The 23,080-nt window shown below is 36.0% G+C and overlaps 3 protein-coding genes across 4 annotated transcripts; 2 read left to right on the forward strand and 1 right to left on the reverse strand.

Annotated features, from left to right (window-relative positions):
* Positions 1-5,633: 5,633 nt before the first annotated feature.
* Positions 5,634-8,018, forward strand: LOC135641637 (uncharacterized). 2 transcript variants are annotated; one of them, XM_065157162.1, is made up of 2 exons: positions 5,634-6,118; positions 6,466-8,018. In XM_065157162.1, exons 1-2 carry the CDS (start codon positions 5,990-5,992, stop codon positions 7,564-7,566), a joined length of 1,230 nt encoding a protein of 409 aa, XP_065013234.1. In that variant the 5' UTR covers positions 5,634-5,989; the 3' UTR covers positions 7,567-8,018. The 2 variants fall into 2 exon arrangements, with proteins under 2 accessions (XP_065013234.1, XP_065013233.1); XM_065157161.1 differs by having other exon boundaries at positions 5,648-6,118; positions 6,463-8,018.
* Positions 8,019-14,736: 6,718 nt separating this feature from the next.
* On the forward strand, positions 14,737-17,525 carry LOC135640569 (pentatricopeptide repeat-containing protein At5g19020, mitochondrial-like). The gene is made up of 3 exons (XM_065155138.1): positions 14,737-16,913; positions 17,116-17,212; positions 17,389-17,525. The coding sequence occupies exon 1, from the start codon at positions 14,789-14,791 to the stop codon at positions 16,889-16,891; it is 2,103 nt and encodes a 700-aa protein (XP_065011210.1). The 5' UTR covers positions 14,737-14,788; the 3' UTR covers positions 16,892-16,913; positions 17,116-17,212; positions 17,389-17,525.
* Positions 17,526-18,669: 1,144 nt separating this feature from the next.
* On the reverse strand, positions 18,670-22,108 carry LOC103989289 (protein FLX-like 4). Its single transcript, XM_009408093.3, has 4 exons — positions 21,945-22,108; positions 19,608-20,183; positions 19,380-19,498; positions 18,670-19,273 (listed from the first exon to the last, which is right to left on the reverse strand). Exons 2-4 carry the CDS (start codon positions 20,156-20,158, stop codon positions 18,987-18,989), a joined length of 957 nt encoding a protein of 318 aa, XP_009406368.1. The 5' UTR covers positions 20,159-20,183; positions 21,945-22,108; the 3' UTR covers positions 18,670-18,986.
* Between the last annotated feature and the right edge of the window lie 972 nt (positions 22,109-23,080).

Here is a 23,080-nt window from a genome sequence, read left to right on the forward strand (position 1 = left end):
AATCCTTAGTATATATATATATATATATATATATATATATATATATATATATATATATATATATATATATATATATATATATGTATGTATGTATGTATGTATGTATGTATGTATGTATGTATGTATATTTATTTTTCTGGGTTTGACTCTTTTTTACTAACCCAAGTTATGGTAATTCTTTTTTTGTATTGTTGAAAACATAGTAACTAAGTTTAGGAATCATAAATATTTTTCATACATATTTGTTTAATATTTTCTAGTTTATTTTCCTCTGGTATAGTGTTTTTAAAAATATGCTAAAATAGAAATCAAATTGTTTGATTTTTTTTTTAATGGATAACATTTAAGAAAATGTTCATTTTGAAAATGGATCTCCAAGCAAAAAATAAATATTCAAATAATTTGACTTTTATATGAGTTATAATATTTTTTGGTAAAAACATGTAAATATATTACAAAAATAATATAATAGAGGAAAATAAATTTAAAAATATTAAAAAAAACCTGTGATTTCTATACCATTGGGGAATCAACTTTAAAAGAAAAACTCATTTATAATTTTTTAAATGAGTTATGGTATTTTCCTTAGTATTATTGAAAACGAAAAAATGCTATATATATATATATATATATATATATATATATATATATATATCCAATTTCTTTCCCCTTTTTCGTTGGAATATATATATATATATATATATATATATATATATATATATATATATATATATATATATATATATATGTATGTATGTATGTATATTTTTCTGGGTTTGGCTCTTTTTTTACTAACCCAAGTTATGGTAATTCTTTTTTTGTATTGTTGAAAACATAGTAACTAAGTTTAGGAATCATAAATATTTTTCATACATATTTGTTTAATATTTTCTAGTTTATTTTCCTCCGGTATAGTGTTTTTAAAAATATGCTAAAATAGAAATCAAAATGTTTGATTTTTTTTAATGGAGAACATTTAAGAAAATATTCATTTTGAAAATAGCTCTCCAGTCAAAAAATAAATATTCAAATAATTTGACTTTTATATGAGTTATAATATTTTTTGGTAAAAAAATATAAATATATTACAAAAATAATATAATAGAGGAAAATAAATTTAAAAATACTAAAAAAAATACCTGTGATTTCTATACCATTGGGGAATCAAGTTTAAAAGAAAAACTCATTTATAATTTTTTTAATGAGTTATGGTATTTTTCTTAGCATTATTGAAAACAAAAAAATGCTATACATGAGGTTAGGAAAAATGGAGAGGATGAGAGGAAAATGAATTAAAAATATATTAAGAAAATACTTATGAACCTTGCTTGCTTCTTATGTATCCTCAAAAAAGAATTTTAGAAAAATACTTATGATTCCAATACCCTTTATGAATCAACTTAATAAGAAACCCAATTACAATATTTTTGTATTGAGTTATGATATTTTTCTTAATATTGTTTAAAATAAAAAAATACTATAAATGAGGTTTTAGTTGGCTATCAAATCAAAAGTATATTCAAAATTTAAGCAAAGAGGATGCAACTAAAAAAAAAATAAAAATAGGAATCTTTTGGAAAAACAACCTAAGAAAATAATTTTTTTTCTAAAAAATCGTCATCCTTGTCGTCATCATCATCGTCATTGTTGTCATCATATATATATATATATATATATATATATATATATATATATATATATATATATATATATATATATATATATATATATATATATATAGAGAGAGAGAGAGAGAGAGAGAGCATTTGAGAATTCGTTGGGATGGCAATGGTGAGTGGGTGGAGCCCAAATGATGATCATGGGTTTACATGAGACTCCCTCTTCTAAAAATAAGAACCCAATTAACCCAACCAATTGACATATTTATTGCGTTATAAAAGTATTAAGAAGGGTTTGCATGAGACTCAATCACCAAATTGGTGATACCTTCCTTCAGAGTCCATTTAATGCCTTCTTTACCGGCAATCAACATCCATAGAGAAGCTACAATCTACGAAAAGTACAAGTAGAATCAATAGTTTATAATAGAAAATCAATCCCTCCCTCTTTTGATTGCTACTCAAAGGAGTCATCTATATTTAATTTGATTGATGTTATTAATCTTAGGAGATAGATAGGTGGTGTGATTGAGAAGGGATATGAGGATCAGTAGCTAAATCTCTGGCCCAATTTGATGGGACAAAGATCTCGATCAAGAACATCTTGGGAAAATTTAGGTTATAGGGATTCGTTAGGCCCACTTTCTCTTGTTTTTATTTTGACATGATTTTAATCATCAGATCATGGACGTGACAAATCTTTCATTTTGATTAGTTGCTAATTAGGTAAGAATATTTTGACGAGAGTATCTAATTATAGTATAAGAATGAGTGGACAACTCGACGATACGTTATATCTTTACTTTAGTACTTCAAGCTCGACATAAGATGAGTCGATGGTGTCAATAACAATGTTCGACTATTTAAGTGATTTGATAATTTTATGATTTATGTTTTGATCATAACATAAAACCATGGATTGATGATAACAATCCATCAGTATATAACAAAATGTGATAGAATCATGGCACAGCATGTCAGCAAATACTTTGTTGGTTGACAAATGTATGCTTTAAAATGCATCAAATGCTTACTTCTTCATATTGCTTATGCAGATGAAGGTGGCCTATGGGCAGCTTGTATTTAGACTAATGCAAGCTTGATCTCATTAAAAAGATATTCACATCTTAATTTTTTAGCTCACATCCAAGTAAGACACAATGAGATATGAACAACAAGAAACTCATTTGGTTGGTGCATTTATTGCTTACTTTACAGAGCTAAATGCTTATGGTTGACAGCAAAAGCAATGAACATTAGATGCTTGTCTGATAGGATCAATAGCTGTAAGCTGATATGGATTGGGCACATGGAGAGTTGACCTAATGGTTTGGAAGACTTTGATGAACAGACAATTCATCCATGTTCATATCCATTTCTTTATTTCATGGAGGCAATGAGGCCATCTCTTGCCAACCAAAGCCAGCTTCCAAGCTTAGGTCTTCACATCCCAACTCCTTTGAGAGTATACTATCAGTAAGCTACATCTGTGCTGTGATTGAGGTGGTGAAGAACAAAACAAGGGCAGCATTCTTTTTCTAATCATTTCTTGCTCATCAGTGGTTGTAATCCTACATAACTTGTGCCTGTTTTGATAAGAGTCTGTGTGCTGCTAAGAATCATTGCAATCTCAGTCAGGCATGAGCACAGTGGTCCTAATTGAGCACCTCACAATATATAATGAAGATGCACACTGCATTTACAATGTTATGAGTCATGCAGCATTGCTTGGTACATCCTCAATTATGTTACTATCTTACTGCAATACACAATGCAGCATGATAGCATGATGGCAGGTAGAAGAGTGCATAGGAAAGTTAACAGGAGTTGCAGGAAGATGTAGCAGAGTAACAATACTTTTGATGCAGTGTTATCTTTAACTATCTAAAGCAACTTTATCTTGCTGTTAAAAGAATAATAGCAGCTGGGAGACTCCACAGTAGAGTCAACAGGAGGAACATGTAGCACAGCAGCAGATCAAAATAACATTACTTTTTTGATGCAGTGTCATTGTTAAGTATCCAAAGCAACTTTAAATTGCTTTTGTAAGAACAATGGGAACTCCAGGAACATGTAGGAGAGTAGCAGATCAAGATACCATTATTTTGATGCTACTAGTAATCAAGTGCAAAGCATCAAGTGGAAGAAAAGCTTCATGAATCATGGGAATGTGGTCAGATGCTTATAGATCTTTTGAGGTCCACATTGAGAGCTTGATGTTCACTGGTGGTCCAGTTTGGTCCACCCATGGGAAGGGAATAGAAGTTGCTGAGCCACTCACCACTGATGTAACTCTGGTGGACATTTCACATCATTGACAGAGCTATAAGCATTGGAATTCATCTGTGGACATGAAATGGACTTACAACTTCTTTTCAAAGTCAATCCTAGTCATACTCCAATTCAGTTCGATTTTATTTCCAGTTATATTAAGATTCAATTTATAGATTCGATCGATTAAGAGTCCGACTTTAATTAGAAGTAACTCAAGCTAAAAAGAAAGAGGAAAGAAAGAGAGAGATGACAGCAAACTTGCAACACCAAGGAATCCAAGCTACTATTGCACATAGAGAGAGAGAGAGAGAGAGAGAGAGAGAGCTAACAACAACTAAAAGAAAGGATAATCTAACTTGAGATAGAGGAGGAAAGAAAAAAAAGGAGATGACCGCAAACTTGCAATCTCAAGAAATCAAAATTATTATTCAAGAAGTCTGAACTTTGTGATTGTGTGATTAATTTTCTAATTTTCAATGACTATTAATCCTCTCACAAAACATAGATTTATGTTCAAAAAGGATTATTATAGACTCCATTTTATCAAACACATTTCATCATCTCTTAGTTTTTCAGGTTGGAAAATGTATCTCAGTCTTCATGCCATTCATCTCATCTTACAAAAGCTAATCTTGACATTTTCAATTTCTTTTAATGGCTTCAGATGAGAGAGAAAAGAAGAAGAAACACTGGTCAAACAAGTTTAGGAGATAGGAAACAGTAGTTAACCTTCAATCACGAGACTCTAATGGTATCCTACAGCCCCACTCTACTTGCAAGTTGTCCATTTACTTATCATCAAAGACTAAGAACATTCCCCTCTCTTTCTCTCTCTAGGCAAGACAATGAGTTAAGTCTTTTACTGGTGAAGGAAAGGAGATCAATGAGTTAGGAAAAGGAGAACAATTCCAAGAACACTTTTGGACCAAGTCATATGAAGACTAAGGATCATGTCAATCCAAGCGCGTGATGCCCACCATCACATAATGCCTCAAAAATTTGACTGTGATAGGTTCCAAAACTACATGTATAATTTTATGATATACGTATTATTATATCCAACCTTTGTTATACAAAAATTATTAAATTAAGTATATAAATTTTTTATTGAGCATAAATACATTCGTTGAAACTGCTGAGGAGCGAAATAAGTATGTCTTATTTTTAATATATATATATTATCATTAATATGAGAGTAAGAATCTTATTTTTATTATAATATTCTAATTTAATCATATATCATTGGCTTATAAGAGGTCGATCATGATCAACATATTATTATTATTTAATCTTAGATTATGTCGATACTATAATATATTATATAAATTGATCGAGTCGTGACATTTGGTGTTATCATAGGGTTAGTGGTCTCAGAATATCTATTATAAATTCATTATATTTTTTTTAAAAAATAAAATAATTAAAAATTATTTTTATGTTTTTATGATCCATTGAGTTGACCGAAGTCAACGATATTTGCCAACTATGATTCATTCAATCACATAGATGACATCGATACCGGGTTACATACGACAAGGTCGAGACGCGACGCGGCCCGTTGAATACGTGGGCGAATCCGACTTGGGAATAGACGTGGAAGCCGTCCGTTTCCTTGTAATCATCGCCGCCTGGATTCCAATAGCGCGGCTCCCAAACCACTTCCTCCGCCTCCCCCTCCCCCTCCCCCTCCCACTCCTCCTCTTCCGGGGTTGTGTTCGCGCTGTGCATAAGAAGACCCTCACGCGCTCACTCCCCTCTCGTCTCTCGTCTCTCGTTTCTCTCTCCGCTGCGAGCAGAAGCGATAGTTTGCTGCTACTCTAATTTGTCCCGTTCTGGGTCTTGGTTGGGTTTTCGAGATTTGAGTCTTAGGCAGCCAACCACAATTTACCGTGGTTGTGTTCTGTTCTGGGGGGCCGAAACTTTGGGGAAGACGCAGTGGGGAAGGGGGGAGGGAGAGACGCGAACTTGTGAGGAGGAGGAAGAGAAAGGGCGGCAGCAGATCGGGTTGGTCGGCCACTCCGGGGCGCCGCGGCTGCGGGATCTGATCGGTGCCGGGACGTACCGGTGCGGAGATATTTTGCTTTCCTGGTGGCTAAATGGCGGATCTTTTGGGGGAAAAAGGTCATCTTATTTGGTTGGGGAAGAAGTGTTGCTTCGGTATGCCGGAGGCCGGGTGTCCGTGCTCCAAGAAGACGGATTATTCCTGCGAGAACGTCTGCGGGGGGGTAATTTTTTATCCCGATTTCTCCAGATCTTGTGAGAAGATCTGACAAGTTCGTTCCTTTGTTCAAATTTCGATATTTTTTGTGCGATTTGTGGTGTCCGATTTCGTGTTCGTGTGATTTGTCGTTGAGAACCCTATGATGTTGGTTTTGGCTCTCCTGAGTTCGAGCTTCTCGGGGGGCTTTCGATTGTTCGATTTTACGAATCTAGGGATCTGTGGTGCCAGTAGAAACTCGTTGAGTTCCTCAATGGATCGATGAATCATCTGATTTTTTACTGAAATTGTGATCTTCTCTTCAGCGTGCCTCTGTCTTTCTTGTTAACTTTAGCTGTTATTGTACTGTAGCAGGCTTCAAGAGCAGCTCTGAGCATGTCCCGGCGGCTCCGGTGCGCCCTCCAGGTCTTCGATCTCAAGGCACTATTGCTTCTCTTCATCGGCGTTCCCACCCTCGTATTCGTCATCTACGCCCATGGCCAGAAGATCACCTACTTCCTTCGGCCGCTGTGGGAATCCCCTCCTAAGCCCTTCAGGACCATACCTCATTACTACCACGAGAACGTCTCCATGGAGAACCTGTGCAAGCTCCACGGGTGGGGCGTCCGGGAAATGCCGAGGCGTGTGTACGATGCCGTCTTGTTCAGCAATGAGCTCGATATCCTGGAAGTTCGTTGGAACGAGCTCAGCCCTTACGTCTCGGAGTTCATTCTGCTCGAGTCCAATTCAACATTCACCGGCTTGAAGAAGCCCCTCTCCTTTGCAGAGAACCGCCACCGCTTCAAGTTCGTGGAGTCACGGTTGACTTATGGGACTTTTGGTGGGAGATTTGTAAAAGGGGAGAATCCTTTTGTCGAGGAGGCTTACCAGCGGAAGGCATTGGATCAGCTTATCAGGATTGCCGGAATCAGTGATGATGATTTGTTGATCATGTCCGATGTTGATGAGATACCTAGTGGTCACACTATCAACCTTCTCAGGTGGTGCGATGAGATTCCAGAGAAGCTTCATCTCCAGCTTCGGAACTACCTCTACTCCTTTGAGTTCTACCTTGATGATGATAGTTGGAGGGCTTCAGTTCACCGTTACCGAGCTGGGAAGACCACATATGCCCATTTGCGTCAGACAGATGACCTATTAGCAGACTCCGGGTGGCACTGCAGCTTCTGCTTCCGGCACATCAGCGAGTTTATTTTTAAAATGAATGCATATAGCCATGTTGATCGTGTCCGATTTGCTTATTTCTTAAATCGTTTCAGAATTCAGGATGTCATATGCCATGGAGCTGACCTTTTCGACATGCTTCCTGAGGAACACACGTTCCAGAAAATAATTGCCAAGCTGGGGCCAATTCCTAGTACATACTCTGTTGTAAATCTTCCAGGTTATCTGATTCAGAATGCTGACCAGTACAGATACCTCCTTCCGGGGAACTGCAAAAGAGAAAGAGGCTAAGCAAATTAGTGGCTGTTGTAGACTGATTGAGATGTTACAGAAAAACATCATCTATAGACTGATTGTCATCACCTGACATGTAAGTTGAGTATCTGACCTAGGTTGATCTCTATCACGAAGAAGAGGGCAAGCATCGAGATTGTCATGTTTATATGCACAATAATTTTCTGAAGAGCTACTAGTTTCCGTGTGCATGCATGCGGCCCACTGAATAAGCTCTGTTGACTGAATACTATGGGAGATTGTTCACGCCTTCTTTCCATCTTGGCAGGTGATATTACACCTCATTGTTGTAGGATAAAAAACAAGTGACCTTTCCTAATATTTGATTTCTGGGGTTCATTTTTCTCTGAAGTTAATTTATTCATGTATTCTTCTACCAACTGGGCTTGATGCACCATAGACTCCGTGATTGTAATATATGACTTGGTTGAGTTCTGCTTTTGGATTCATTTGTTTGTTTCACCATATGAGGATATAAGAGTGCATTACCAAAAACCTAATGCATCCAGCTTTTGTGTATGTGACTGCAATTATATGTAACTGAAGATTTTGAAACTTTGCTGATGTCCTGCATGTTCTCCATATACTGGCATATGCCCCAGCATTGGAAGATACATGAAGATACTTAGGTGGAAATTATCTTTTCATGGTAAATTCAACTCATGACATTCTTGCCTTTATATTTAGGAGGTGTCACTACCATTAAGATATTCCAAAACATCAAGATTTTCTGAACTATTTGGAGTTCAGTATCTTGGGATTTCTTTTACCATTCATCTGTATATATATACACATCTTTTCTTAATCCTTATGTTTCCTAATCTTCTTTTCCAATGCATGTACCAAATTACTTTTTGTGTTTCATCTTCATGGTCCCTTCTGTACCAACTGTAAGCTGAAGTCATATGCTTATCATCTGCAGTCTTTTTTAAACAGATTTGACCCTGCAAAACCATAATGTAGATATGTAAGGAATAGTGACTTTGATTTCATTGAGTCACAGAAGCTTAGATCAGTCCTTAAACTAGTTTTATTGAGTGAGCTTTGAATCTAATTAACTCTGGAATTTGTTCAGATACTTCCTGTTTAGTATTGAATAATATAATTGCCTGGTTAAGCTTCCTGTGGAATACTGTTTGGACCTTCATTGTTATTGCGAATGTAGCAAACAAGCTATGGCAGTTCTGTATGCCCAATCTTCCTTGCCATTGACCCTTTAAATCTTGTCTCACTTCTTTATTTTTGTGTGACATTGCAGATTAAAGTTTATGCCTTGTGGAAAAGTAGGTGATTCTGCCATGTTGCTATGATATTGTTTTACCTATGTTTTGCTTAAGTATTTTGAGCTTTGCAATTTCTTGGAAGTTCAAGAAGATTTAACTTTTTAGGGAATGCAAGAACATTGAGAAAAGTTCATGTGTAATTTCATTTGGGGATCAGAAATGGAGAACAAAAAATATTGGTTATAAGATTTTACTACCAAATCTATTGTACAGTATCCTTTTTCTTAACAAAGGGGATATGGTTAGATTTTTACCAACTAAACTAAATAGCACCTTCAAGTTTATTATACAATTTTGGTAATAATATTTATTTATTATGTCTGAAATGTTGATAGAAATTTTTATCATCTTGAAAGAGTTTTAGCTTATCTCACTTGTGCCAATCTCCATAGATCTAAAGACCTGTTTATTTATGTTGTTAATGATAAATCATGATGTGAAATAAGATAAAGAGAAAAAAAAAACTAAACTCTTTTTTTTCAAAGAGATAACTTAATAAAATTTGAAAGATGAAAATGTCCCATTAATCCTTCTTTCTTTCCCTTTTATACATCCTTCGGACATTGAATCTCTCAACTACCTAGTTAATGAGTCACAACTTATTAAGAATCAAGTATATATTATAATATATATTAAATTCATGGTGCATTGTACTTTGATGATTTTAAATTTTCATAATTATCTCAAGATGTGAATCATTTAACTTGTTAAGAATCAAGCATATATTATAAAATATATTAAATTCATGGTGCATTGTACTTTGATGATTTTAATTTTTTATAATATCTTAAAATATGAATCATTTTTTAGAAATTTGATAGGGTTAAGCTTGAAATTTATTGTCTTGTAACTTAGGAGCATTCAATACTCATTATGCATTGTATCATTCTCTCCGGATGATAAATAACTCGAGTTGTTGTTATTATTATCTTAAACGTTAAATGTTGAGTGACTGTGAACATTCACAGTGACCATTTTTTCTTTGAGTTTATTGAGAGTTTTTATTGAAAAACGTTTTTTTTTTCAAGAATACTCAAATAAGATCTCCTTCTTCAAAAATCATCATAAAATATTGCTTGTTAGCCTTTTCTTTCTAAACTTGGTTGTTACCTTAAGTGTTTTCTTTGCTTCTTTATGAATTTTTGTCATGATAATAGCAAAATCCTCTCCCTTTGAACTTGATAAAAGTGATTTAGGTATTTTAGCAAGATCTAGATAATGAGGTGAAATACGATCATAAATAATCTCAAATAGACTCTTGCCTATAGAATGATTAACCAAAGAGTTATAAGCGAATTCAGCTTTAGCATGAGATCCCAGATCCCATTATTTTGATCTTTTCAGCAAAGCATTGAAACATATTATCCAAAGTTCTATTAACAACCTTAGTTTGTCCAATTGTTTGACGATGATAATAGGTTGGTGTCAAATTTCTTCCAAAAATTCTCTAAAAGTAATTAAATTTAGGATATCTGATGTAATAGATTTAGGAATTTTGTGAAGTTTGATCACTTCATTGAAATAAACGTTAGCATCCATGGTTTTCTTGCAAGGAATAAAATATTATTTTAGAAAATCGATCAACAACAACAAAGATAGAATATATACTGTTTTGAGTTTTCGATAAATCAATCATAAAATCCATACTAATATCTTCGCACTCGCACGAAGCATTAGGAATTAGTAAAAGAGTATATATATCAAAGATTTTGAGTTTGCCCTTTTGAAGTTTAGCAAAAATATTTTACTAATATCATTTCACATAACGTGTAACATCTTGACAAATTATTGGTAAAAAATATTTCACTTTGATGAGAAGTATTGTTTTGTCTCTCCCAAAATGACCTTCTAATCCATTATAGTGCAATTCAATACTCTCTTAGATAATATTTAGAAATACAAAGTTGGATTCCATGAAAGAGAAAATCATCTTCAATTTTGTGATACTCACTTGTACATAACTTTTATGTTTCCTCAATATCTTCATTATTACAATAAGTACTTCTTATTTCATCAAATCATTTTAGTTTGGCTTGTATAGTATTAAGAAACCCTAATTGTCGACTTAGTACATTTACAATTTTATTACACATTTTATTCTTATACTTCATGACAAAAGTATACTTTTGTAAAAATGTCACCCATGTTGCATGTCATATATTAAGATTTGCTTGAGAATTTATATGTTTAAGAGCTTTATGATCATAATTTAAGATAAATTCTCTTTGAATCAAATAAGGTTTCAAATTGTCGTAGTGCTTGAAAAATAGCATAAAATTCAAATATCATAGGTTGAATAATTCTTTATTGTATTGTTAAACTTTTCACTAAAGAATGCAAGTGGATGTCCTTCTTGGCTAAGTACTCTTATGTGGCATCATAATCAACTTCAAATATTTTAGAAAGATCTGATAATACAATAATAAAAGCAGCAAATAATTTCACCTTTCTTGTTTGCCACAAGTGTCCATTCAAACACTTATTTCTTTATGTAATCAGTTAGAGGAGCTGCAATTGTACTAAAATTTTGAATAAATTAATGATAAAAGAATGTCAACCTATGAAAACTCTGAATATTTTGTAGGAATGTTAGTGTTAGCTAAGTCTAGATAACTTTAATCTTCTCATAATCCACTTAGATACCTGTAGGGGTTAAGGTGAAGCCTAGAAAAGCTAGGCTAGAGGTCATGAAGGAATACTTCTTAAGATTTATGTATAATTTTGTTGCTTTCAATGTTGATAAGATAGTTCTCAAATGTTCTATGAAGTTTGTTATGACTATAAATTAGAATATCATCAAAGTAAACAATAAAAAACTTCTTAATATAAGGGCATAGAATTTTATTCATTACCCACATAAAGGTGCTCGAAGCATTTGAAGGTCTAAATGACATAGTTAATCATTCATATAAATATTCTCGAGTCTTAAAAAATAATTTTCCATTCATCTCTTAGATTAATATGGATTTGGTGATAATCGCTTCGAAAATCGATTTTAGAAAAAAATTGAGCACTAGCGAGCATATCAAACATATCCTCCACATGGGAATAGAAAATCTGTACTTGATGATAATCTGATTGATTGCTCGATTATCGATGCACATCTGCCTAGTTTTATCTTTCTTTAAAGTCAATAGAGCTAGAACGAAACACATGCTTAAGCTTTTTAAAATATAACTCTTGTATAATAGATCTATAACTTGTCTATTTAATTCTTTATGTTCTTTTGGACTCATTTGGTAGTGAGATTTGTTTGACAAAATTACCCTTAGAATTAGATTGATTCAATGTTGAATGTGTCGAAGAAGAGGTAAGCCACTAAAAAGTTCTTAAGAGTAGATGCTTTTGAATTCCTCCAAAATATTTTTACTTCACCATAAATTTCTATATATTGTATGCATTCTTTAGCAACTAATATAAATACAACTCCACTTTTTTTGCTCTATTGTAAACTTATTTAAAATAATGAAGTTATTTCTCTTGTAAACTTACTTTTTGCATGACAAAAATATACTTCTAACTCGATTGAATTTAAAAGTACAGGTGTTCTTTCTACCATCATGTATAGCATACTTATGATATTGTCATGATCTTTCTAAGAGTATATGACTAAAATCTATTGATACTATATCACACCATACGTTATCTTTATAATTTTTTTTTCATCGAAAAAGAAACTAGGTATCGATTAGTAATTTGTACCTCATTGTCTTTCTTTAACTATGGTTTTGTCTTGAGCTTAAGCTTGTCTACCATATCTTAAGACACAATATTCTCATAATTGTCACTATCAATAATAAGAGAACAAATTTTATCTTAAGACTTGTAACATGTCTTGAAAATATTATTTTATAACCATTCTTCATTAGAATCATCTCTTTGAGTAGCAAGCACTCTATGGATTACCAAGCATTCACCTTCTTCGGATGTAATTTCTTCATAAGCCTCATCGTGGTATTCATCATATATTGATTTTTTATCTTCAAATTATTTATTAATATCTTTTTCTTCGGTAAAGTTAACTCATCTATTTAAGCACTCGTTCATGTAGTATCCCACATGTTTGCATTTAAAGAAAGTAGGAAGGTAATTGGTGCGACTAGATTATCATCCATAGTTGGTAGGAGTTAATTCGGATGTATTTTTGATGATTCTGTTAGCTTTCGATCTACTAGCATTATAACGAGTGGAGTTAACTTTAGACGGGTAATGTAAAGGAACATTAGAATATCTCTTTGCTCCACTTTAAGTAAGCTTTACTTTAACTTTTAGCGCTAATTGATAAGCATAAGATAACCTCCATAGTCATTGCATCTTTACTTTATCTATGATTTCAAATCATAATTTGTAGGCCATCGACATATCTTGCAACAAGTTGTTCTTCCATCTCTTGAGTATTATATCGGGTCATCAACTTGTGGAATTCTTCAATGTAGTTGATGACGGTTTTGCTATGCTAAAGGTTGTTAAAATATGAAAAAAAGAGTTTGAACATAATCAAATGGAAGAAAATTCTCATGGAACCAAGATTTCATCTTCTCTCAAGTTGAAATATTTATCTTTCCTTTCCGAAGGCATGGCTATTGCATCTTGTCCTACCATATTGAAGCATAATCGAGAAGCTTTATAGTAATTAATTTTACTTTTCAATCTTCGAATATTTCCTTGTATTTAAAGAATTTCTCAACGGTACTAAGCCAATCAAAAAACTCTTTAGGCTGAAATTGATCATGGAACTTTGGTAAGTCAATCTTGATATTATCATTTGCATGAAAATATCTCTCCATAGATGAGTCTGTGACAACTTCTTTGGATGCAAAGAGAATCGATCATATCTTCGAATACATCACTCGCATAAATGTAACTTAAGCCTCTAAAGCCATGGGTTTCTTGATGTTTAAGGCACATAGTAAACTTTTCAACATGTCTCCTTAGTACTTCAATTTCTACAACCATTTCATCTATATATGGTTGCATCATTCTTTCGTTACGTCACCCTCTACCCCTTGTAATTATTGTAAGAAGAAAGTACTCGAATAGCATAACAAGACTCCGATACCAAATGATGTAAAACAAGATGAAGAGAGAAGAAGAGGATAAGAAAAAGAATTGAGATACAAGAGAACAAAAGAAAAATATCATTTTTTTCAAAGAGAATTATCTCTTTAAAAATATACCTACAAGCTAGTAGCTCAAAATATAAAAGTTTAATAAGGTTTTAAAAATAAAAATATCCTATTAATCTTCTTTCCTTCTTTTTTTTTTTTATAGATCCCTTTTACGTTGAATCTCTCAACCATCTAGTTAACGAGTCATAATTTACTAAAGGTCAAATACAAATTATAATATATATTAAATTTATAATATATTATATTTTGATTATTCCAAATTTTTATAATTATCTAAAGATATGAATCATTTCATTAAAATTTGATAAGATTAAATTTATAATTTATTGTCTTGAAATTCGAAAGCTTTCAATGTTTATTATTGCAATTACTTTTGTGTGAAGCTATCTAAAGGTTTCTGTCATTTACTAAGTTTAAATAAATAGGGAAGAATAAGATTAATCCTTTATAATTCTTTTATAATTAGATGATCATTATGTCACCCGTATAAAATTAAATCATATCTCATAATCCTCTTAGATCAATACTTTTAAGTGAATCTCCACTTTTCAATAGTATAAGATAAAAAAAAACCCAAAAAATAATATAATAAAATTTTAAATATTTTTTAATTTTATTAAATATTTTTATATTTCTTAATATTGATAAAATATTCACGTATTCAATCCCAAATAATTATATATAGTAACCTCGTGCCTTTGATCATTTCTTTATCACGTGATACTTGTCAATGTAAGATTCGTGCAGAGGTTTGATTGAGACTTAAAGAGTTGCATCAGTAACGCATGAATTGTTCATCGGTCTATCATGCGATGGAGTTCGTGCCTGATGATCACGACTCGTGGTAGTGCTACGAGAGCCATCTCCTCAATTCCCTCTCGCTCTCTCTCTTCGATCCTTTCTTCCACCGACGCAGTAAACCGGCGGGTCTTCTCCTTCTCCTCCAGCCAACAAGAAGAAGGCTTCCCGGACTCGCTCTCCCTGGTCGCCGCCCTCAAATCCTGCGCCGAGTCCCTCAACCTCTCCGTTGGCCAGCAGCTCCACGGCCTCGCCCTGAAGTCCGGCCTTGACCGCTCCAACCTCTTCGTCCGCAACGCCCTCCTCAACGTCTACGCCAAATGCAGCCGCCTCGACTCCGTCCTCCGCATCTTCTCCTCCCCCAACACCGAGCGAGACTCCGCATCTTGGAACATTGTCCTGGCCTCCTATGTCAGGTCCGACCGCCTCCCCGGTGCCCGCAGGATATTCGACGAAATGCCTCACCGGGACGCCGTCTCCTTCACCACCATGATCATGGGCCTCGCCCGGAACGGCCGCCCGGACGAGGCCGTCGCCACCTTCCGGGACATGGTCGCCAGCGGCGTCCGGCCGAACGAGGTCACCCTGGCCACCGTCCTCTCCGCTTGCTCTCACCTACGCGCACCTCGAGGTGGGAGCATGATCCACGCCGCCGCCGTGAAGCATGGGCTTGTTGATTTCGTCCTGGTTGGGACCAATTTGGTGCACGTCTATGCTTCCTGTTCCCGGATAGATGACTCCCGATCTGCCTTCGATGCGTTGCCGGAGAAGAATACTGTCACCTGGAACGTGATGCTCAATGGCTACGCCAAGGCCGGACAAGTCGGTCACGCCAAGGATTTGTTCGAGAGAATTCCGGCCAAGGACTTGGTTTCATGGAGCACATTGATTGACGCGTTCTTACGGGTTCAAAGATTGCAGGAAGCTCTCAGAATATACCGTGGGATGCTGCAGGATTTGGGTGAGAGGCCGAATGAAGTGCTGATGGTTGATTTGGTGTCGGCTTGTGGGCGCTGTTCTGCGGTCCAAGAAGGTCAGCAGTTTCATGCCGCGATTACCAAGATGGGACTCGACCGCCACACCTTTGTGCAGTCAACGTTGATCCATTTCTACGGCGCATGCGGTCTGGTCGATCTTGCTTGCCTTCAGTTCCAAGCTTGTCGCCAGTCGCATGTTGCTTCCTGGAATGCCTTGTTGGCTGGACTCTTGCGGAACAACTTGGTCGAAGCAGCAGCAGAATTGTTTGATAATATGCCTGAAAGAGACGTTGTCTCTTGGAGTACGATGATTGCTGGTTACGTCCACAATGGTTCCTCCCACTTGGCTCTACAGCTCTTCCAAGAAATGCAGCACAAGGGCTACGAAGCGAACGACATCACATTGGTGAGTGTTCTGTCTGCCGTTGCCGATTCGGGCACTTTGGATTACGGGAAGTGGATCCACGATCTCATAACCATCAGAAGGATTCCTCTCACCGATAACTTGAGCGCGGGGCTCATCGACATGTACGCAAAGCGTGGCAGCATAGGAAACGCGCTCAACGTGTTTGACATTGTGAAGGACTCAGCATCAGTGTCACCTTGGAACGCTATAATATGTGGCCTGGCCATGCACGGGCATGCAGATATGTCCCTCGAAGTGTTCATGGATATGCAAAGTAGGAGCATCACACCAAACTCCATCACATTCATTGGGGTGCTGAGTGCGTGCTGCCACAATGGCTTGCTAGACACAGGAAGACGATATTTTGAGAGCATGAGAAGAGAGTACAACATCGAGCCTACCATCAAGCACTATGGTTGCTTGGTTGATCTGCTAGCACGAGCTGGTTGCTTGGAAGAGGCAGAGCGGGTGATCGAGTGGATGCCGATGGAGGCAGATGTGATGATATGGGGAAGTATGCTGGCTTCTGCGAGGACCCATGGGAAGGTTGAGATAGGGGAGAGGGCTGCAGATAGCTTGGCTAGGTTGGAACCCAGTCATGGGGCTGCAAGAATTCTTCTGTCTAACATCTATGCAGATGCAGGTCGATGGTCTGATGTCTTTATGGTGAGGAGGGCGATGCAGAGCAGTAGATTGGACAAAACACCGGGATGGAGTGGCATTCTATGACAACTAATTGACACGATATCGGGTAATTTCACTGAGAAATGCTTTGTTTATTTGTAGTAACAATAGTTGATAAGCATTGAGAAGGAGGATGAAAGTTGTTTTTGTATGTATGGTTGGGGAAGAATCAATCAAGCTGAACCCCCCCTCCCTTTACATTTCAAGTTATTCATTTCCAGACTACTTGAAAGAGAAGTTGTGACTAATCTATAGTTGGATTGATTCAGATGTTGAAGCAAAGTTGCAGTAGCCCATGGATGTGTCATGAACAGCAGCAGCAGCAGCAGCAGATCCTAGTCAAGACAAGTCCTTAGATGTTTTAAGGTAAAAGTTCCATTATAATCATATATGTGCTCAACTCAAAAGATCCATTTTCTAGTGTAGAAAATGCCTCACTTTAATATTACTAAAAATATAAAAAGTTTTCCTCTGAAAACAGTTACAAAAGAACACTAGAATCAGATTCATGAGTTGGCACTCAGAGATCCTTTCTCGTTTAGTCATTGTTTCAGACACTACCTCTTCAAACACCGAACCGCTCAATCCGAAGATGGAGGAAGGGAGAGGAAAGGCGGACTCATCGACCATGGTGGCGATGGTTTAAAAGCGAAGATGAGGTTGCGGGCGGGGTTGGAGCCGACCACAATCAATGTATAGCTCTACCACATAGTTGAGGAGAGTTGGGCTGCTTTAGTTGACCTCGCCGCCACCACTTGAGTTGTACTCCTTATTCTGAATTGGTGATGACATAAATTAATCATTGTAAAAGAATAGCCCTTTTTTATGATAATAATTAATTGATGAAGGGGACTCTTACCATCTATATAACATAACATGAACGAGGGTTGTTGTAGCTACACGAGCATCTTCTTCTCTGCACGACTATGGTTGCTGAACTTTGAATACTTAGGTCTTTCGATTGATGCAAAGTTGGGTTTCTTAGTTTTTCTCTGTCTATATCTCATTATATGAGTTAATCATAGCAATAGATTACAACCTTTTTTATAATAACAACTATTTAATGCAAGGATTTCAAAATATATGAGTCTATATACCATGAATTAGGGTCGTTGTCGATGTATGATCGATCACCTTCACCGTTTGACGATATGACTATGGTTGCGACATTGCGAAGTTTCTATGTGGCGCATTTCGTCACTCGCCTTCCATCATCGTCTCCATCTCACCATATATATTTTTTCTTTCTCTTTCCTCTTCTTTTCTTCGGGTGCCTTTGGTGTGTTGATCCATAAGCTTGTTATAGTCTCAAATCATTCCGACTTGGCACAAGTCCAATACCCAAAATTAGATCGAGGCCTCCATGTACTGGTTAAATAATACAACCACCCAAATGCATGACAATTTCGGATTTCCTGTAGCCACTCAGTGAAGTAATATATCAACTGCAGAAAATTCTCCACAGCCATATATATATGATAAGTGCAAGCAAGCTAAGCATGCCTTTTGAAAGCTTGCCATGTTGAATATAATCTCCAATTAATCTAAATTGTACACAAACATATGTTCATTTCTACGTGCATTTATATGTATGTTGGACACAAACACATGAATACACGTAAGCTCCCTATGCATGACATTGATACGACAACCTCAGATGTGTGAAGCAAATGGAGACCAAAGACCTATATATTGGGGGCAATTGTAACATTGTAACTCTATATACATAAACGCATCCTCAGCAACTATGCTTGTTAGGTTTTCTGGTTCAGACTTGGTATCCAGAATTAAAGTAATTCACGCAAAAGATCTAAACAAATCGCTAAACGATGACAACTAAATGGAAATACATTAAGATGAGAAACATTACAGTGTACAGTGTCCCATATTGCTTTGGTCATTCCGTTTATGATTGTCCTTCAACATGCATCACAGCAATCCAACCGGAAAGTGCCCAACAACATCAGCAAACTATGTGACCAGTCAATTAGGTATGATAGATAAAAGACTAATGCTTGGATGATGGACCATCAAATTCGACTTTCCAGTAGGTCATAAATCTCCTCTTGTCAAATTGTATGAAACAATTCCGGTCGCGACACCAAAGATTAGTGGTTTCTCTCCGGTTGGTGTGCTCTGGTCAGCGAGCTTGAGACCCTCCATAAATGTTCGTACCGCTTGCAGTACTCATGCCACCATAAGAATCAATTCCCTCGGCCGATGCCCCACTGGTCATGTGAGCTTGAGGCCTTCCATGTGCTTCAGTATAGTGGGCAGGATTAGCATAGCCAAAACCTGCATCTGCATAGTTTACAATGGGAACATGGCTACCAGCCATGTAGCCACCACCTCCCATGCTAAAGCTGTGATTTGGATAACCAGTGCCTTGTCCTGCTGTCTGATGCATACCTCCATATTGGTTGGGTGCTGTTTCACAGAGGAATTTCAAGAAAAATGTGACTAGATAGAACAATCAAAATATACACAAAGACAAGATCAGAAAAATAAATACCATTTATTATCTGTTCAGTACCTGTCACTTCAGCTCTCAGCCTCTCGACTTCTTTGGCCATAGACATCAGGTTTTTCTCCATGGCACGCATCCGCTCCACTTGCTCGATATTCAAACCCTTCTCATATTCAAAAGTAGCACTTTTCCAAAAAGAAAAAAAATTGCAATTTAGTTATTATCTCAGAAACAAAAAAAAGAAAAAAATTAATGAAGAAAAATTCCAAAGGATATAAGAACCACACAACACACCGTAATGTCTGGTGCTCCTGTCTCAAGCCATCTAACTCAGAATGCATCTCAGGCAACTTTTTGAAGCCTGCCGTTGATTTTTGTAGTTCTTCTGTCACGACCTGTATCTCAGCAGAGAGTTCCTGTCTCACAGTTATCAGGTTCTGTGCCTCCAAATGTGCTTGTTGGAGTTCCTTCTTCACCACATCACCAGAATGGATATCATCTTCCAGTTTCCCAATCTTCTCCAGTAATCCCCTAATTTGGATATCACTTTCAGTATGGATACTTCCAAGATAAGCCTGCACTCTCTGCATTTCTTTCTGAGTAGCAACGAGCTCCTGTCTCATGGCCACATTACTCTCCGCGAATCTCTGGTTTTCTCTTGCAATCCTTTCCATCTCAGCTTCTTGAATTGCAACCTTTTTTTCGAGGTGCTCAGGTGGAAGAAGGGCTTCTCTGGGGTGATGATCAGCAGGACCTGGCCCGGGAAGTGGTCCATGGCGCATCATTCCAGGAGCTTGGATAGGCCGTCGCCCATAAGATGATGGCATACGTCCATGGGCATCCATGCTTCCAAATTCACTTGTATAGGATCTAAATGTATTGAATTAAATATTTAACATGTTGTTAGTATAAATGTTGAAAAGAAACTTTCGGTAAGAGAAGAATTAAAAGAGAACACGACAAATTCACATGTCCAGAGATCCAGATTATAAGGAATAAAATCCATGGCATTCTGTTGTCCATGACAAAATAGTTTGTGTGATTATTCGTCAAAAAATATATTGTTTGAAGAATGTGTCTCCGATAATTGGTACCCACACCACTATATACAGAATGCATAAGCTTTCATGTCTTTGTAAAGATCCAGCAGACTTCACCTTTAATTATCATAAGACAACGTTAGTAGTCATTCCCAGAATCACTTTATCTTATATATCTACTAGCAGCTTTGGTATAATTTACATAGGTCAAGATGAAAAATAAGATGAAGGGTCTACAAGCTTCCCCAAAAATCTTTTGTTGTGTGTACCATCTAGCCCTCAAAATGGTCTAAAGAATGAAACCAAAGCCATCAAAACCACAAAAACAAAATTGTTAAGTTCTTTTAATTTATTCAACTGTAGCCTGCACTGCTGCAATCCCTAGATCATGCGTATTTATCTACATCACAAGAACATTACTACTATATTGTTGGTGCTAGTTAACAAAGTTAAGATGAGTAGAACATCCTAGCACCTTCCACCACCATCACTGGTTCTAACGAGGAACAATATACCGACACCAATCCTGCTACAACACGTCTACATCAACACCCTCCAAGTCAACATTCCCCACCTGAATTAGGGAGGAAGGACGACCCAGTGCGACCCAACATGTCTACATCATACGGTTTGGCCCCTAGTACGAAAAAGACAGCAAGCCAAAAGGCCTTGCATCAGGCATCACTTTTTGACTGGGCATTGTTCCTACGCCAATCACAATTCCCATTGATCCGACCAAAAACTGCCCTTTGCACCAGAGACCACTTCCCCTGTCAAGTTTCAGATGCCTCCTGCCAAGCACCAAACATAATTTTCCATGGCAGTCACCACTCCCCTGGTTAGCATCATTACCGGTCAGGAGTCATCCCGTGTATCACAGACATAGAGGATGTCCCCTATCACCATGAAAAGTACAAAAAGTTCCTCCCTAATTGTACATTATGTAACCAATCCCGTATGGTAATAATAGGACACATTCACTCACTTCAATCCTAATTTTAACTTTCCTACAATTACTTTCACTTGGACTCGGGGTTCCATGAATCCCTAGCCCTTGGGAACTCCCTACTGACTTGAGTGCCGGCAGAGGATTGTCGAAGAAGGCTCTAGCATATCTTTCTGTCTTGCAAAAAACCCTTTTCAAAGAGACGAACGAAGGAATGTGACTCTGGTTGGTTCCACTCGAACTAGCGTGAATTATGACCCTCGTCTTTGTGATTTACGAAGAGATCCATCAAGTTCCAAAGATCTTATTCCTCTTCCAAGAAGTTGGGGCGAGCAGCAAAGTTAAGCAAATGATAAAAAAACAACTGTTTATTCTACAAAATAAAAGATTGATTTCTGTGTTTTCTTATCTTCTCTTCTATTAACATATTTGTTAAGAAATAAAAATCGTATCTTTTAACCATAAATATAAATACAATTTGCATTTCTCGGGCAATAGGCTAAAAGAAAGAAAAACTAAAGAGCTTCTGAATTTAGTTGTGGACTAATCATGTACCAACACAAAGTCAGCAATTGCTCCCAACAAAACCCTAACCATAAGTGCGAGCGAGGACGCCCAGGGTGGAAAAGAGAGAGAGAGCCTTACGTCGGAGCGCGCTGATTATGCTGTGGATTGACGACGGAGCGACGGCGGTGGAACGGTGGAGCTGCGACGGAGGCCCGGTGTAGGTGTCGACCAGAGCCCTAATCGCGTCCCTTCCCACTGCGACTCCAGAGAACCGGGAAGAAAGAGACGGCAAAAAAGAATATAAAAAAGGAGTTCATAAATTAGACTTTAAAATAATAATAATAATAATAATAACAATAATAATAATAATAATAATAATATAGTATTTATTTATTTCATTTTTTTTTCTCGATCGTAGAAATTTTAAATCAAATAATAATAATAATAATAATAAGGTGATTGTGTTATAGTTGATTGGAGAATCAAAATCAAAGTACATCAAAATTGAACTACAAATGTCCCTAAAATCAGCAATTACAACTAATCTCATGTGAGTCAAATTCATTTTGTTTTAAGTTATAATTATATCGTTACAATGTTGTTAAATTACGAAATTATATTTATTTTTTAAAATAATATTAATATAAAACTATATATAATATATAAGATTTAATATAATATATTCGTTTTTAAATTATGGGTGGTAAAAAAATTAACATAAAATTCATGCACTTTAAAATCATATTGTATATTTAAAATATGTCTAAAAAATACAATAAAAGTAAAATAATGAAAAATGATCATGCCATTTAATATAATAACAAATTTTGATATTTATTTGCATATGTCTTAATATTTCTTATTTTTATTTGTATTTTTATCAGTTATTTAGTCTACTTCTATGCATAAAAAAATGTGATCAATGTTCAAATGAATAAATAATCAATCCATTTCGGCCAAAATTATTCTTAAATAAATTATAGATCATGAATCTGTAAGCCAATTTTTAGAATATTTTCTCTCATCTATTACACAATGTCATGAACCTACTTGTTGACCCAAATCATGTGAGCTAATATATATATATATATATATGCTCAAAGTAATGATGATAGAGCAATCTAATCATAAATAAAACATGAGACAAAATTGAGTGTGGAATGTAATTTTGATCCTAACAACAAAATATACTCCAATCCTTTATTAACATTCATTGTGCATGATATTAATATTTTTTTTCCAAATGTAGAAACTATTTAAATTACTTCACAATT

The sequence above is a fragment of the Musa acuminata genome, chromosome BXJ3-6 (assembly GCF_036884655.1).
Source record: "Musa acuminata AAA Group cultivar baxijiao chromosome BXJ3-6, Cavendish_Baxijiao_AAA, whole genome shotgun sequence".
Lineage (NCBI taxonomy): Eukaryota > Viridiplantae > Streptophyta > Magnoliopsida > Zingiberales > Musaceae > Musa > Musa acuminata.